This window comes from Megalobrama amblycephala, linkage group LG18 (assembly GCF_018812025.1).
Source record: "Megalobrama amblycephala isolate DHTTF-2021 linkage group LG18, ASM1881202v1, whole genome shotgun sequence".
Lineage (NCBI taxonomy): Eukaryota > Metazoa > Chordata > Actinopteri > Cypriniformes > Xenocyprididae > Megalobrama > Megalobrama amblycephala.
The window spans coordinates 19,338,647-19,356,309 of NC_063061.1; the positions used below are offsets into that span (position 1 = coordinate 19,338,647).

General features: G+C 43.7%; 1 protein-coding gene across 1 annotated transcript; it reads right to left on the minus strand.

Annotated features, from left to right (window-relative positions):
- Positions 1-15,679: 15,679 nt before the first annotated feature.
- Positions 15,680-17,100, minus strand: LOC125252995 (olfactory receptor 4Q2-like). Its single transcript, XM_048166725.1, has one exon. It carries the CDS (start codon positions 16,916-16,918, stop codon positions 15,980-15,982), a length of 939 nt encoding a protein of 312 aa, XP_048022682.1. The 5' UTR covers positions 16,919-17,100; the 3' UTR covers positions 15,680-15,979.
- Positions 17,101-17,663: the final 563 nt, after the last annotated feature.

Consider the following 17,663-nt stretch of genomic DNA (forward strand, 5'->3'; position numbering starts at 1 on the left):
AGCTAATGCGCATGCGCAGACCTAAATGCGCGTCTCTTGTGCCTCATTTCGGAGACACTCGTCTGGCTGTTTCTATAGAAACCGGTGCTTCTAACGGCCGCTGCAGTGACGCGATGACTTTATCAGTCAGTGATTGGCTCTTATTTAGAAGGCGGGACTTATTCCACCATATTGCGCGTTTCACTTTCTCCCATTCAAAACAATACGAGTGACGCGTCTTGTGTTATTCTATAGTCTTTGATTATACTCAACGGCAAAACCGAAATGTCTCCACACCACGGATTTGAAAGACGCCGGCGCTTCCTCATACTGTAGCCTCACTTCCCCGCCGCTCGCCATGTTAAAGTGTGGAATGATGGTTCAGCGCCCCCTAACTTTAGAGCATAGTGATTGAATATTTACTCGCGGGGAGGAGTACTCGTAGACTTACAGGCACACACAAACAGTCAATTCGGAGAGAAATAAAACGCACATAAATTATTTAAACGTAAAACCGAAAAAAACGCAATTCACAAGCGCGTATTGAACCGTGGATGTCGTACCGAACGGTTCAATATTATATTGAGAATTGTGGCATCCCTAATGAGCACATTAAGCTTTGTGCCATGCTGTTTATATTTATCAAGCAGTAAAAATGCCCCTTTCAATGCCCAAAACAAGAAGCTTGCGGATGAGATGATGAGTGGAAGGAGATTTTGGATTGTATTTGATAGTATCAAACAGATTTTAAAAAAAGCTTTAAACATGCCCTTTCAATCCGAATGAAATGTCAATTGGACCCGGCTAATTCATTTCAACTAACGTGATTACATGTGACTTTTTATTCCATCTGTGCTACTAGTCTGATTAAAGTCTGATTATTAGAGCCCATGTAAACACAGCTAATGTTGCTGCTATAGCTTCAGATTTAAAAAAGTTATAGGGTTGCCAAGCAGCCTATGTGATGTGATTGTGTATAATTTGGGACTATACAATAGCTGCATTTACATGGACCCTAATAATTCATTTGTAATCGGAACTAGTTGCACAGTCGAATTAAAGGGATAGTTCACCAAAAAATGAAAATTCTATCATCATTTACTCACCCTCAGCTTGTTCCAAAGCTATAAAATAAGATATTTTAAAGAAAGTTTGTTACCAGGCTGCTTTGGGCCAACATTGACTTCCATAGTAGAAAAAAAACTATGGAAGTCAATGGTGGTTTTTAACAGAAGAAATTTATACAGCTTTGGAACAAGCTGAGGGTGAGTAAATGATGACAGAATTTTCATTTTTGGGTGAACTATCCCTTTAAGTCACATACAACCATGTCATTCAGAATAAATTTGCCAAATCAGATTTTAAAATTTCATTCTGACTGTAAGGGGTGGTTTAAACCTTTTCTAATCTGTTCGATAGGATATGTAAACACTTGATCAGATTAAAAACTGAAATTTGAAAGTGTAAACCATGTGGAATGGTGTAGAAATGATGCAGTGACATACAAAACTAACCACTGTTGTTGAATGAATGCAGTGTAATAAATGACTGTTGTCATAAAATTTCAAAATGCTTCTGTTTAGTTTTAAGCATTTTCTTAAAGGGGGCCTCTTTGAGTGCTCTGAGGACCGCAGAGAGGTCCCAGGTGGGTATAGTGAGAGGGTGGGGGGATTTAGCCTCCTAGAACCTCTCAAGGAATGCACAACGAGGCTGTTTCATCCTACCAACTGGCCAGCAATAGGTGCGTGAAACGCTGCTATCGCTGCTACGTACACCTTGAGCATGGAAGGAGTGAGGCCCTTGTCCAGACGCTCCTGGAGAAATGACAATATTGGGGATATGTCACACTCAACAGGGTCTTTGTTTCGAGCTGCACACCAGTCGATGAAGACTGACCATTACTGACTATTACTGGGCATATTTGGGCTGAGTCGAAAACTGCACCCAGGAACGAGATACATTGGTTGGGGGGCAATGAGCTCTTGGCAAAATTGATCCTGAGTCCTAGGCACTCCAAGTGGCTGAGGAGCACAGATCTGTGGTGTGCTAGCTCGTCCTGCAACAGGGCCAATATAAGCCAGTCGTCGAGGTAATTCAAGACACAGATTCACATCTGTCTCAGAGGGGAAAGTGCCGTGTCCATGCACTTCATAAAAGTGCAAAGAGCTAGGGACAGCCCGAAGGGAAGGACTGTATATTGGTAAGCCACTCCCTTGAATGCGAATCTCAAGAATCATCTGTGATAGGGGGCTATCTGGATGTGAAAGTACGTGTCTTTCAGGTCCAGCGAGAAGAACCAGTCCCCGGGGCAAATCGGCGTGAGGACCTTCTTCAAAGTTAACATCCTGAACTTCCGTCTCATGAGGTCTAGGATGGGTCTGAGACCACCATCCTTCTTGGGAACAAGGAAATATCGGCTGTAAAAACACGATTTTACCTCTATGGCTCCCTTTCCCAAAAGAGCCATCACTATGGTGAGAAGGACATGAGCGTCGTCCGTTTTTACCAAAGTGGGAACCACTCTGCTGAAGTGCAGGGGTCTTCGGGCGATTTATTATCCCCAACACCCAGCTTGACACTCCGGGGTTGGGCACCGACGCAGAGAGCATGTGTTATGTTCAGCTGAGCATAAATGGGCATTGAGCTCGCTCTCTCAGTGAGAGCGTTCATCCTCAATGAACGCGGCTTGCAAGGGCGGGGCCGGCAAGTGATGCGCTGAGAGGCTCGGCTCTGAGGAAAAATATGCTCTCACGCCCTCATTTCGAGAACGCTCATTCTCAATGAACGCGGCTTATGGGGCGAAACCGGTAAGCAACGCGTTGAAAAACTCAGCAAACACCGCATAAATGTGCTCTTTTAGATTGAATATGTATCATGAGTATCACCTGAGTCAGAGGAGAGCGTCATGCCATATTCAGCTGAGCGGTGTCAGAAGTGAGACCGCTCTTCCTCAATGAACGCAGCTTGCGGGGGCGGGACCAGCAAGCGATATGCACAGAGGTCCAGCACAATAAACATGAGAGCATATGTCATGTCCAGCTGAGCATAAATGAGCATTGAGCTCGCTCTCTCAGAGCATATGAATGCTCTGTGCGTCCTCAATGAATGCAGCTTGCAGGGGCGGGGCCGGCAAGCGACCCACTGAGAGGCTCTGCATTTTAAAAACAAATGCCGAAAAAATATGCTTATGCTTCCTCATGGTGAGAACGCTCATTCTCAATGAATGTGGCTTGCAGGGTGAAAATTAAATAAATCTGATGTTGCCATCGTCAGGCCAATTCCAGTCGAGCATGACGAAACGCACTTATAAAGCAGTCACTCTGTCAGGGCTCTGAATGCGATCGCTATGCTGACAACATACCAAGCGGAGCTGCAGGACAAAGTGTCTACCATGCCAGGTCAGACACAGTGGGAAGAGATTTGAGTTGTTACGGATCTCTCTCTGCATCTTCAGAGATGCGTGGTTCATGATGCAGGCAAGGCCATGACCACAATGGTCATTCAAGAGAGAGCACAATGGTTTAACTTGGCTAATCTCTCTGACAGGGAAAAAGAAGCCATGGACACACCGGTTGTCACAGAGGTTGTCACATTTTTGGCTCAGCTCTGACACTGATGCAAACGAGATGCAAGGAAAGGAAGAGGGATGATGAGGCTTTGCTACTCTGTATACCTAGAAAGACACAGACTGCACCCCCTCCACCACCTCGGCAGTCCTTTGCACAGGTTATGGCCCACTCACTCCCCAGCTATACTGAACGTGAATGCAGCAGGACAGAGCGGAGTACTGTGACTGCTTGGTCATTCTCCTGAGATTTTGTGCTGCTGCTGCCACACATGACAGGGGTTGAGGTGCCTGTTTCTAAACTGATGACTGAGACTACAAATATTCTACACACATACAGGGTGTTATGAACCAGGGTTCGGATCTGCTGTCCAGGGGCAATCCCCTCTGTGGGGAGTGGAAATTGAACAGGGAAGTGGTTGAACAGATTTGGAGCATATATAAGGAGCATATATATCTGCTTGTCACTGTTAAGCAGCACCCTTTGGTATGCAGGTTCATGAAGGGCACACATCATTGATTTTCCATTTTCAAAACGGCTTTCTCCCTCATGCGATATGGGATTGGTGCTTGATGCTGTTTCAATGTCCCCATTTGAGATGCTGGACAAGATAAATTTCAAAATGTTATTTAAGATGGCACTGCTGTTAGCTTTGGCTTCGGCAAAGCTCGTAAGTGAGATTTACACACTTTCGGTGCATTCAGCGTGTATGCAGTTCATGCCTGGGGATGCAGGGGTAGTTCTGAAACCTAATCCTTCATTCATGCACAAAATAGTTAATGCTACCATTCCTCTTAAATTGAGAGCTTTCTATCCACCATCTTTTACTTCATCAGAACAGCAAAAGTTAAATGTGTTGTGCACAGTGTGTACTTTAATCATTTACATAGAAAGAACCAGAGGGTTCAGGGAGAGTGATCACCTGTTCATATCTTGGGCAAAACCATATACGGGGAAGCCTAAGCAGCATTTATCGTACTGGATAGTGGAGGCGATTTCTTTGGCATATTCCAGTAAGGGTCTTTTGTCCCTACGTGGTTTACGTGCACACTCAACAAGAATGTCAACTTTGTGGGCTTTCTTTAAAGGAGTCACTATACAGAATATTTGTGAAGTGTCAAGTTGGTCCTCTCTGCATACATTTGCAAGGTTTTATAAAATGGATGTTACAGCTCAAACTTTAGCACATGCAATATTGAGTGTAGGAATGTGAGTTATGACTTATGACATGTTCAACCCTAGATGTGGTGATTGTGGTTGGTAGGAGACTTCGAGGCAGACTATCTGAGACACCGAAACATATGCTTGAAAGAGAACAATAGGTTACTTGCGTAACTCAGGTTCTCTGAAAGCATTAAGTGAGGTGTCTCACCAGATCACCATCACCCTCCTTGCTGTGCGAAGATTTGTGCTTGTTTTGAATGTCGTGGTGATGTTGGCTCCTTTTATACTGAGGGTGGAGAGGCCACTCCCAGACACAACGTCACGTTTGCCAGCCAATTGGGGCTGGTGTAATGTAATAGGGCTTCTGAGGAATACGCGGAAGGGGCGTGTCCCATAGTGAGACACCTTACCTAATGCTATCAGAGAACCAGTGTTACGCAAGTTACCTATTGTTTTCTCCCATTTGGGACATCATCAAGCCCATGGCAACAAGGTACATCTGAAATGACACATACCAGAGACAACAGATAACAATGAAGAACTGGTTAACAACTACAACACTATCACGTCATAAAATAGTGTCTGTTACTGTTGCTCTCTGTCGCTTAGTTACACACATCCTGTCAGTGTAAACTGGCATGTCAATCATCTTATCACAGTTAACATCCTCCACATTTCATTTCAGTATCAGCGTATCAGCGAAAAAAGCAGTATCAAGTTGATCTGCCAGCAAAAGGTAAAATATGCCATGCATAAAATCAGAGGCAGAAAAATATCAGAGCAATGATCGATACAGGAGTGTCAACATTATAGATGAAAAAACATTTAAGATTCTGTGTGATCCACCTGTCCTAAGTAAAACAGAATTTTCCTGTCCTTGGAAAATTCACGGACATACTTGAAACAAAGTCACAATTTCTGACAACAACTTTTTACGTTCTCATGGGAGGAAGTACCACATTACTTAGCTATGATACTGCTTCTCAGCTAGGTCTTATCAAGGTGGTGAACAGAGTGCAGTCCAAACAAGACGTAAATGTGCAAACTCCTCAGGTGCCTATTCACATTTCCCACAACACACCCAATGTGAACTGCCTTCTTGCTGAGTACGACAACTTTTTCCAAGGTGTTGGCAAACTGAAGGACTTTCAAGTTAAATTTTGCATCAATAAATCTATCACACCTGTTAGTCAGCCGCATTGTAGGGTCCCCTTTCACATCAGAACATGTATAGAGACTGAGCTTACACAATTGGAACAGCTCGACATTATTGAAAAGGTGGATGGCCCAACACCATGGGTGTCCCCTATTGTTGCAGTGCCAAAACCAAAGGATCCTGATGCTGTTAGGATCTGTGTGGATATGCGCTTACCAAATAAAGCCATTGAAAGAGAAAGAGATTTGACTCCTATGGTTGATGATGTAATTCATGCGTTAAATGGAGCCAGGTACTTCTCCAAACTTAAACTGTGGGTACCATCAGTTGGAACTAGAACCAACCTCAAGATACATTAACACTTTTTCCACTCATGTAGGCCTTAGATGCTTCCTCTGCCGCTGAACTTTTTCAGCATGTCATACGGCAAGTCCTAGATGAAATCCCAGGGGCAATCAATCTGAGCGATGATATCCTGGTGTTTGGCAAAACACTGCTGGAGCATGATGAAGCTTTGAGAAGCACATTCCACAGACTAAAGGAAAAAATTTGACGCTGAACAAGGCAAAATGTGTGTATAGGCAGACATCACTTGATTTTTTCAGATATACATTCTCTAATGGAGGCTTCTCACCAGACTTTACAAAGCTCAGAGCACTTTAAGAGGCTGCTTAACCCAAAAATGTCAATGAATTGCGGAGTTTACTTGGCATGGCAAAATACAGTGCACGCTTCATCAAAGATTTTGCCTCCATTACGCAGCCACTTTGTGAACTCACAAAAAAGCACACAATCTGCACATGGTCGCAAACTCATCAAGATGCATTCCAGAAGCTAAAGCAAAGTCTCAGCAGTGACACTGTCATGAGTTATTTTGACCCTAAAAAATGGACTGGATGCAAGTCCAGTTGGCTTAGGGGCCGTGTTGGCCCAAAGAGACTCTCCTCATGAACCAGCTCAGGTGGTGAGCTATGCAAGCTGTGCGCTTTCTGCTACTGAACAAAAATATTCTCAAACTGAACGCAAGGCTTTGGCCATTATCTGATAAGTGTGCTGAGGATTATGTAAATTTCCTTGCTGCCAGTGCTGTGCCAAAGGCCATGACGCTACAGGAAATACAAATTGCCACAAAGAATGATCCGACTCTCTCTAAAGTTGCAGAACTCATCAAACATGGTGGGTGGGAGGATGCTGTAAAACATGAAGGACACCAAGGGATAGTGAAAACTAAACAATTGATCTGTGAAAAAGTGTGGTTCCCTTTCATGGGAACATCGACGCTGCGTAGTCGCTTTGGGAACGCCTCTGCGTGATTACGTCTTGAAGCACTCGTGAAATCAAACCAATAGTGTAGCGGGATGTCAGAGCGGGTGACGTCACGGACCAGGAAACTATAAAGCACCCCTGAGAACAAAGAACGCCAGCTTCTGTGTCTTCAGCAAGCGCTCTGTGTATTGTGTGTCTTATTTGGTGTTGTCTGTCATTATTCACAGCAAACAAAATATCTCTTCGTCCGAGGACAAGAGTATTTTAGTCACCAAGCATATATATTAGCTCCATATATATATATTGCAAAGACACGATTATGGCGGAAAAAGACAAGCAACAGTTCACTAGATGTGCTCCTCCCTGCCCTCGTTTCATCACGGGCGGGGATACACACGATATGTGCGTTGCTTGTATGGGAGTGGAGCATGCACAGGCAGCTCTCAAGGGAGCTGTCTGTGTGCATTGTGAGAAGTTAACGCTCCGTGTACTCCGATCACGCCGCGCGTTCTTTGATAAAAAGGAGGACGCCGCGGCGAGTGTTCCCCAGGGCACGGGTCCCGCTGCTGCCGAGGCACAGCGTAGACTTCGTTCTTGGGGTTCACAAATGGATCTGGTGGAGGGGTTAGAGACGGGTTCTGCCCTATCTCGACCCTCACCTGCCAGGTCTGCTGCCTCTTCTCTGGCCGCGGAAGCACGCGTAGCGGTTTCTTCCCCCAGAGTGGAGGCACCGGAGCTTCGCTTATCTGTCTCCGAGGAGATGGATATAGCGTGCGCCGGCGCTGGAGATGAGGCTCCGCCACCCGCATCTCCAGCATATGAGGAGCTTTTTGAGGTGCTGTCTCGGGCAGTGGCTAAATTAAACATTGAATGGCCAGAAGAAAGACCTGAAGTGCGAGTTAAAAGCAAACTAGATGAGCGCTTTCTCCCTGCCCGAGCACAACCTCAGCCCCGGGGATTGCCGTTCTTTCCGGATCTCCACACCGAGGTGTCGAGATCGTGGCAGAGTCCGGCGCATTTCCGTGTTCATAACCCAACGATATCTCTGTATAGTAACATCATGGGAGGGAAAGAATACGGTTATACGGCGATGCCTCAGGTCGAAGAGACGCTCGCGAGCTATCTCTCGCCTGAGTCAGCATCGTCATTAAAATCCCCGACTTTGCCCACCAGACCCCTGCGTACAACATCAGCGTTGGTGGGCAGGGCTTACACCTCAGCGGGTCAGGCGGCTTTATGCCTCCATACTATGTCGATCCTCCAGGCATACCAAGCTGACCTGCTGGGGGAAATAGATCAGAGTGGCGAGGCGTCTTTTGAATGTATTCAAGAATTGAGAAAGGCGACTGACTTAGCTCTCCGGGCCACCAAGGAGACGGCAAAAGCAATCGGCCGGTCTATGGCAGCCCTGGTGGCCACGGAGAGGCATTTATGGCTGAACTTGTCAGATATCAAAGAACGCGATAAGGCAGTCCTTCTTGATGCACCAGTGTCTGTTCAGGGCCTCTTCGGCGACTCCGTAACATCGGTCGTCGAGAGATTCCAGGAGGCAAAACGTCAGTCTGCAGCCTTTCAGAAGTTCTTCCCTCACCGCTCTGCTGAGGCTGCTGAGCGGGAGCAGCCTCAGCCGTCTACAAGCTCCTCATCTGCGCATAGAGCGCAGCAAAAACAGAGTGTTGCCACCCGTGCTCCCCCGAGAAGATCTTGGGGACCGGGTAAGACAGCACAAGTGAAGCCTTCCCGGGGTAAAACAGATCTGCGGGCTGTTATTATTGCCAGGAAGGCTGTGAAAAAGTCCTGACACATGGGGTCCAGGACTTCCGAGGGCAGCCCCCACCGGAGTGGGTCCAGAAAAATTAAAATCCATAAAGTTGACCCATCTTCGGTGCCCTCAGGGGGCCGTTCTGTCAACCCCGCCACCTCGTGTGTCTCGGGGCACGGCAGCCCCCTCCGATCCTCTGAGGAGGGTCGGCCAGCACCTGATTCGACTGTTCCCTGCCGGCGCGCCGCTTCAGGGCGTCGAGCCAAGTGCTCAAAAAACACCAGAGACCAGTCTCGAGAGACTGGTCCCCTTAGTAGAATATTTAGAAGAATGGAAAAGTCTTCCCAATATTTCTCAATGGGTGCTGCAAATGATAGAAAGGGGGTACAAAATACAATTCGGGTTTCGCCCGCCCCAGTTCAACGGGGTCCTCGCTACAGTAGTGGACCCCCAGCAGTCTCTGGTTATGGAACAAGAAGTGATGACACTTTTGCAAAAGGGGGCTATAGAGAGGGTTCCTCCCGCCAGCATACAGTCAGGGTTTTACAGCCGATACTTCATAGTTCCGAAGAAGGATGGAGGGTTGCGTCCTATTCTAGATTTACGCATGTTAAATCGTTCAGTGCAAAGGCTCAAGTTCAAGATGCTAACACTCAAACAGATCACTATACAGATCAGGTCCGAGGACTGGTTTGTGACAATAGATCTGAAAGACGCGTACTTCCATGTATCAATCCATCCTTCACATTGGAAGTTCCTCAGGTTTGCTTTCGGGGGCGAAGCTTACCAATACAAGGTTCTTCCGTTTGGCCTATCCCTTTCACCCCGCACCTTCACGAAGTGCGTGGATGCAGCGCTGGCTCCTCTGAGACTCCAGGGCATCCGTGTACTGAATTATATCGACGATTGGTTGATTCTAGCTCAATCAGAGCAACAGGCAGTTCAACATCGAGATGTAGTTCTGTCCCACATGAAGAAGTTAGGGTTGAGACTCAATGCCAAGAAAAGTGTGCTTTTACCGGCTCAGACTACCAATTACCTAGGGGTAGTTTGGGATTCCACTTCGATGCAGGCACATTTGTCCCCTGCTCGGGTGAATTCCATTCTCTCAACCGTGAAAGGGGTGAAATTAGGCCAGTCACTCACTGTGAAGCAAATTCAGAGAATGTTGGGTCTGATGGCAGCGGCGTCCAACGTGATACCTTTTGGCCTGCTGCACATGAGACCCCTACAGTGGTGGCTCAAAACCAGGGGGTTTTCTCCGAGGGGAAACCCTTTTCGCACAATCAAGGTCACGCGGCGATGCCTTCGTGCTCTGGCGGTGTGAAAGAAGCCCTGGTTTCTATCCCAAGGTCTTGTGCTAGGAGCTCCTTGTCGTCGCAAAATGCTAACGATGGATGCTTCTCTCACAGGGTGGGAAGCGATCATGAGTGGTCGCTCAGCTCAGGGTCTTTGGGAGGACCATCATCGATCTCGGCATATAAATCAGCTGGAGATGATGGCGGTATTTTGAGCACTCAAATACTTCCTCCCAGACCTGAGGGGCCATCACGTGTTAGTTCAGTCAGACAACATGTCGGTGGTCTCTTATATCAACCATCAGGGGGGTCTGAGGTCTCGCCAATTGTGCAAGTTAGCTCATCAGATCCTCCTGTGGTCCCAGGGCAAGCTTCTCTCACTGAGAGCAGCTTATATCCCGGGACGTCAAAATGTGGGAGCAGACATCCTGTCGAGGCAGGGGCCGAGGCCCGGGGAATGGAGGCTCCACCCCGAAGTGGTGGAACTGATTTGGAAAAAGTTTGGTCGTGCACAAGTCGACCTATTTGCCTCGAAAGAGACGTCTCACTGCCCGCTGTGGTTTTCTCTGACCCATCCAGCCCCTCTGGGGTTGGATGCTATGGTACAGACGTGGCCGAGGCTGCGTCTGTATGCATTTCCCCCGATCGCTCTGCTCCCCGGAGTTCTGGAGAGGGTTAGCCGGGACGGGGTCCGTCTAATATTGGTAGCCCCGTTCTGGCCGGCCCGAGTATGGTTCACGGATCTAGTATCCCTCTTAGAAGACTCCCCCATGGAGATTCCTGTCAGACAAGACCTCTTGTCTCAGTTGGGCGGCGCAATAGTTCACCCGCACCCAGAAATATGGAAACTGTGGGCCTGGCCCCTGAGGGGGCAGAGCTTGTAGAATCTGGTCTCTCAACTGAGGTTGTAGAGACCATTCTCCACTCCAGAGCTCCAACCACGAGAAAACTGTACGCGTATAAGTGGAAATTGTTTGCTACTTGGTGTAGCCACTCTCAGGTGGATCCGGTCCACTCTTCTATCAGTCAAGTACTGCAATTTCTCCAGGAGAAGTTATCGGAGGGTTTAACTCCTTCTACATTGAAGGTTTATATTGCCGCTATTTCCGCTTATCACGCAAAAATAGAAGGTCTTTCTGTTGGTAGAAACCCTTTAGTTGTACGTTTTCTCCGTGGCACTCAGAGGCTGAGACCTGTTGTACGCACAAAAATGCCTTCCTGGGACTTAGCCATTGTGTTGGAAGGGTTAGCTGCAGCTCCCTTTGAACCTCTAGAGGAAGCATCTGAGAAGATCCTTACTCTCAAAACCGTATTTCTTCTGGCCATAACATCCCTCAAAAGAATCGGGGACTTACAAGCACTATCGGTTGCTCCTTCATGTTTAGACTTTGCACCTGGTATGGTCAAAGCCTTTCTACATCCTAGACCTGGATATGTTCCTAAGGTCCCTACTAATGTCCCAGGGCCTATTGTGCTGCAGGCCTTCTGTCCTCCACCTTTTACAAATCCGGATCAGGAGAAACTGAATCTGCTCTGCCCGGGGAGGGCTTTAGACGCGTATGTCCACAGAGCTGCCCTGTGGCGAAAGACTGAACAACTGTTTGTGTGTTACGGTTCTCCTAATAAGGGAGGTCCTGCGTCTAAGCAGAGAATGAGTAAGTGGGTGGTCGAGGCCATCTCTCTTGCTTACAAATCGGCCGGACAGCCCCCTCCTCTAGCTGTCCGGGCGCATTCTACCAGGGGCATGGCTGCCTCAAAGGCTTTGATGTCGGGGGTTCCCCTCCAAGACGTATGTGATGCTGCTGGGTGGTCTTCTCAGCTTACTTTTTTAGGTTTTATAACCTTAATGTGGGCTCCACTCCAGGGTCCTCAGTCCTGTCGTCCTGAAATAAAACACTACAGGCATTTGGTCTTATGGCCTAGTTGGAATAGCGTTCCCAAAGTGACTACGCAGCGTCGATGTTCCCATGAAAGGGAACGTCTCGGGTTATGTCTGTAACCCTGGTTCCCTGAATAAGGGAACGAGACGCTGCGTAGCTTAGCCATACTCCCTGCACGCCTGTGAGCGTCTGCTTCATCCATATCAGAAGCTGGCGTTCTTTGTTCTCAGGGGTGCTTTATAGTTTCCTGGTCCGTGACGTCACCCGCTCTGACGTCCCACTACACTATTGGTTTGATTTCACGAGTGCTTCAAGACGTAATCACGCAGAGGCGTTCCCAAAGTGACTACGCAGCGTCTCGTTCCCTTATTCAGGGAACCAGGGTTACAGACGTAACCCGAGACGTTTCCTGGTATTGACAGACTAGCTGAGAGAATGATAGAAACCTGCATTCCATGTCAAGCTGTTGTGCCTACTAATAACAGAGAACCACTGGAAATGTCTGAGCTGCCATTCAAAGCTTGGGATAAAGTTGGAGTTGATTTCTGTGGCCCATTTCCCTCAGGAGATTACCTCCTTGTCGTGATTGATGAATATTCCAGGTATTCTGAGGTTGAGATTGTTCAGTCCACATCAGCTAAAAGCACCATTCCTAAGTTAGATAAGATTTCCTAATCTTTTGGTGTGCCTTCGGAGGAAAAAACAGACAATGGCCCACCTTTTAATGGACATAATTTTGCTGATTTTTCCTCATATTTAGGGTTCAAACACAGGAAAATCACCCCACTTTGGCAGCAAGCAAATGCAGAAGCAGAGTGGTTTAAGCGGACACTAGAGAAAGCCATTCAAGCAGCTCATGTGGACAATTTACCGTGGAAGCAAGTTTTGTACACTTTCCTTCTCAATTATCGTGCCACCCCACATTGTTCGACAAAAAAGTCACCTGCTGAAGTTTTGTTTGGAAGGCCCATACGCACGAAGCTACCTGAGCTTTCTCCGGAACAACCAAGCTGTGATGACATGTTTCGCCGTACAGATGCTGCAGCAAAAGAAAAAATGAAATGGCATGTAGATAGGAAACATCACACCAAACCTTCAAACCTAAAGGTGGATGACATTGTTCTGTCTCGATGACAGAAGAGTGGGAAGCTTTGTTCAGCTTTTGAACCTCAGCCATACAAGGTGATTTCTGTAAAAGGGCCAGTGATCACAGCAGTCTCTGGCTCGTAAGATCACAAGAAATTCGTCACACTTCAAAGTTCTGTGTTCCTCAAAAATTCACACAGAAGGAAAAGAAGAGGGAAGTAAAATGGATGTTGGCTGGGAATTAAACATTCCAGGTCAAACCAAAACAGTAAAACCAGCAACACCACTTTCATCAGCAGCTGGTCTACAGTCACAGACTTCAGAGGTCAGGAGATATCCTCAGAGAGAGCACAGGGGACCTCCAAGAAGACTAGCAGATTATGAAATCCACAGTTTATAGATTGAGGAAATTTTGGGACATTGAGTAAAATGTTCATTGTTCACTGTTTATTTGAATCATATGGAAATATCTGAAGGTGAAGAGGGTTGTAATGTTTAATGTTATGTTAATTATAGACACTAGGGGGCAGAAACATAGTTATGGGTTTTGGGAGAGACAACGAAGAAGAAATTTAACTTTGTTGAAATGCATGTGTGAATTGCGGGGAGTATACTGGAGAAATAAAAATGTGTTTATTCATACACCAGCCTTGAGTGTGATGAAGACAAGAACATTATAGATATGAAATTTCACTATACAATGGAGCAACATATCAGAAATGCAGTATTTTGATTTCATCTACATAAACTGTCATTAATTTAGTATTAATAATTTTCTGTTAATAGAGTGCTGTAGTGACTATATTCATTCAATTTATTAAATAATGTTGAATAAAATATTTGAAATTCAAATTTAAACAGATAATTGTTAAATTCACTAAAGAGTCGAAAGAGTCCCAAAATACTTTTGGACATACAATTAAGAGTTATACATCATGCTATTCTGTGAAATGTCTTGTTTTATTTTTTTATTTGTGTACACAGTAAAAACAAAATGTTGTGCTTTTTGCTAAATATATATATATATACATATATATATATATATATATATATATATATATATATATATATATATAAAAACATGATGCGTGATCTGTCGTCTCTCTCTGAATGAAGTCCATTCTGATAGTCTAGACCAGAGGTCTTCAACCCCTCTCCTGGGGACCCACTGTCCAGAGCTAAACGCTGCAGGACAGTGGGTCACCAGGAGCAGGGCTGAAGACCTCTGGTCTAGACAATATTTCTTTGGCCTGTTTTGGACAGATTATAAAGGGTTTACTGTAAAATAGCCTTTATAGTGCCACATCAATGAAGCTTTTGTTTGCAATTAATTATGAAAATTCAGTTTTGCATAACAGAAATAAATTATATTTTAAAGTATATTAAAATAGAAACAATACGTGTGCAATACAGGTATAAATATGACCCGCATACTCCCTTCATTCGTACTTTTACTTCGGAGCTGAGCGGTTGTACAGCGATCACTCTTTCCAATTCACCTCTATTGAGAGTATATTTCTGAGCATATAACATTATTTTAAATTGTAGTAATATTTCACAATATTGCTGTTTTTCTGTATTTTTGATCATATAAATGCGTGCTTGATGAGCATGAGATTTCTTTCAAAAACATTAAAAATAGTAATGTGTTCAATCTTTTGACCAATACTGTATATTTAAAATAGGCCTATACAAAGTTTTCTTCACAGATCACAAAAATCATGTTTTCTGTTAAGAGTGGAAATTATATTATAAATAAATATAATTGATATGATCCTGTTATTAGCATGCTCACAGGGGAATTTTTTCTTTTATCTCACAGATTTGAGAATCATAGTGACCAGATATTGGCCCACATTGGATCTGCATGAATATAATGGTGAGATCACTGACTGGAAGCAGGAAAGGTTTTTGTTGTTGTTGTTGTTGTTGTTGTTGTTTTTGTTTTTGTTTTGTTTTTTCAGTGCATAGAAACACCAAACGCCTTGGAATACCAAGTAAATGATGTTAAAATATCTCTGAAAAGGATTTATTTCCAGGTAAAACTGTGTACTCAAAATGTGCCTTTGACTCTCATTTATATTGTTAACTATATTCTAAATAAACTACAAAATAAACTACTTTGTTTTCACTCCTCACATTCTTCTCACATACCTGACTGAAAGGCTCATTATTCAGCTCATTATGTGGGTCTTTGTCTCTTCAGGTGTGAATTACAGCATTATTCAGGATTATTCACACCTCCACGCATACTGTTTTTCTAAACAAAAAGTGTCTTACAAAATTTAAATCAATAAATTATTTTATGTGAATGAGTAGGCAGGATGATTTTCACATTTTGAAGCAAAAATTCTAGGCTTCACCCTCCAATACCCAGAAGTCTTGTGGACACATATTCAGTATTTTTTTTGTAGCCTTATTTCAGTGACTTAATTCTTTAGTTTTTTCAATAACCACGCATAAACGTTATTCTCTCAATGCAAACATGTACATACATGTTGCTCACATATTATGGTAGCATAGTTCATTCTGAATACAGTGTAATGACACTTTTGTCATTCATATGTTTATAAGCAACTCAAAAAGCACAAATGTCAGGGCATGTCAAAACTCCTCCAGAGCCCCAAGGGTTAAATCACTTTCATCTTAGTATTGTTTATGTGATAACGTACCAGTAATAACGTCCCAGTGTCTATATGCTCATATTTGTCTTAAAGGTGGCTACATATGTTTCCACTTAAAATCAACTGTAAGATTAGCGTACATCAAAAAAAAAAAAAAAAAGGCCAATACATTTTATGTTTTAAAAATGCATAATAAATTCAAGAATACCCTGTCTTTCTACACCAAACTTTAACAATCTTTTGTCTTATCTCTTTGGTTTGTAAACCATATACTAAGGGATTTAATCCTGGTGGTACAATGTGAAACAGTATACTACATAGTTTTCTGCTTTCAGAGTATTCAGGAAAACGATGAAGGAAAATAAAAATGGCTCCAGAAACAAACATAATTACATAAACAGCTAAATGAGTGCTGCAAGTTTTTATGGCTTTGCTGTTGAGTGCTTTGTTTTTGCTCCTTATACATACAGTAGCAATCTTGACATATGTTATAAATATAGATACAGCTGACAGGCAGGCTGCAATTACGGAATAAACAACTCCAAACACGTTATTAATACTTGCATTTTCACAGGACAGTTTAAATAGTGAGGCATTGTCACAGAAAGGGTTTTCAATTTTAGATCTGCAGTGAGGCAGACGCACAGTAAGGCCCAACATAATTGTCACCACAAGTACTGACAGCCCCCAGGCTGATGCTGATAATTTAACTACCATTTTATTGGTCATTATAGTTGTGTATCGCAATGGATTACATATAGCCACATATCTGTCAAAAGCCATGATCATCAGCACATAGTGACATGCTGCTGTAAATACATGCACAAAATAAGCTTGAATAACACACTCCACATATGTTATATAGCGCTCTGAGGTTTCTCTTAAAATGTCTTGCATTAAGCGTGGCAAAATGACAGTGGTCCCTATTATATCATTAACTGGCAAGTTACAGAACAGAAAATGCATAGGATCATGCAGATTCTTCTCTGTTGAAATCAGAAATATAAGTGTAATGTTTGATACCATTGCAAACATATAAGCCAAAAAAAGCACAATGAAAACAAGGTAAGAGGACTGATGCATAACTTTGAGTCCTTCTACAAGGAGAATGCTGTTTCTAAATGTCAGGTTGTCCATTAGCTGCTGTACACAAATCCTGCAAACAGAGTAACAAACAGATGTCACTTTGATTAATAATATACATTACTTGAATTATTTAATTGGATATACTGCACACTATAAACTAATGCTCTGCCATTGTTCTGTGGCTCTGCCATTGTTTTACAACATACTTTGCTTGCTGTTGTACAGTACAGTACATGACATGACATGACATCAATATTGCATTTTTTGCTAACACTACATAAATTAATAAACTAGTTTACACATATGTGTTGACAAATACCTGATTTATAAATGTACAAACAAAAAGTTCACTACGTAAATTAATTTAATTTGATAGCAGTCTATATACAATAATGTTACTTAATAAATGTAAATGCTGCATCTTGCCTTAGTCTCATTAATATCCTCCCTCTAATTATTTAGTTAAACCGTATTACTTGCTTGAGTTCTCTGAATAAAAGTTTAATGGCCCTTACCTTTTAATGTGGGGTTTATATGAGTTTTCTCTTTCATCAACCCAACAGGGAAAACTGATATCATCTGTTGCCATGAGTAGTAAAGCTGTTGATTTTTTTTGTGTGTGTTTGTGTTGTGTTGTTAAACACTACTAATTCTAGAATGTTGGTTATAACCACAAGATAGAGCTGTTTTCTGAAATTTTGGCAGATATATTATGAAGAAATTTGCTTATGAAGTAATTTGGCCATAGCACATTTTGTGTATATTGTGCCATTTTTTTTTTATTAAATTTTATTAC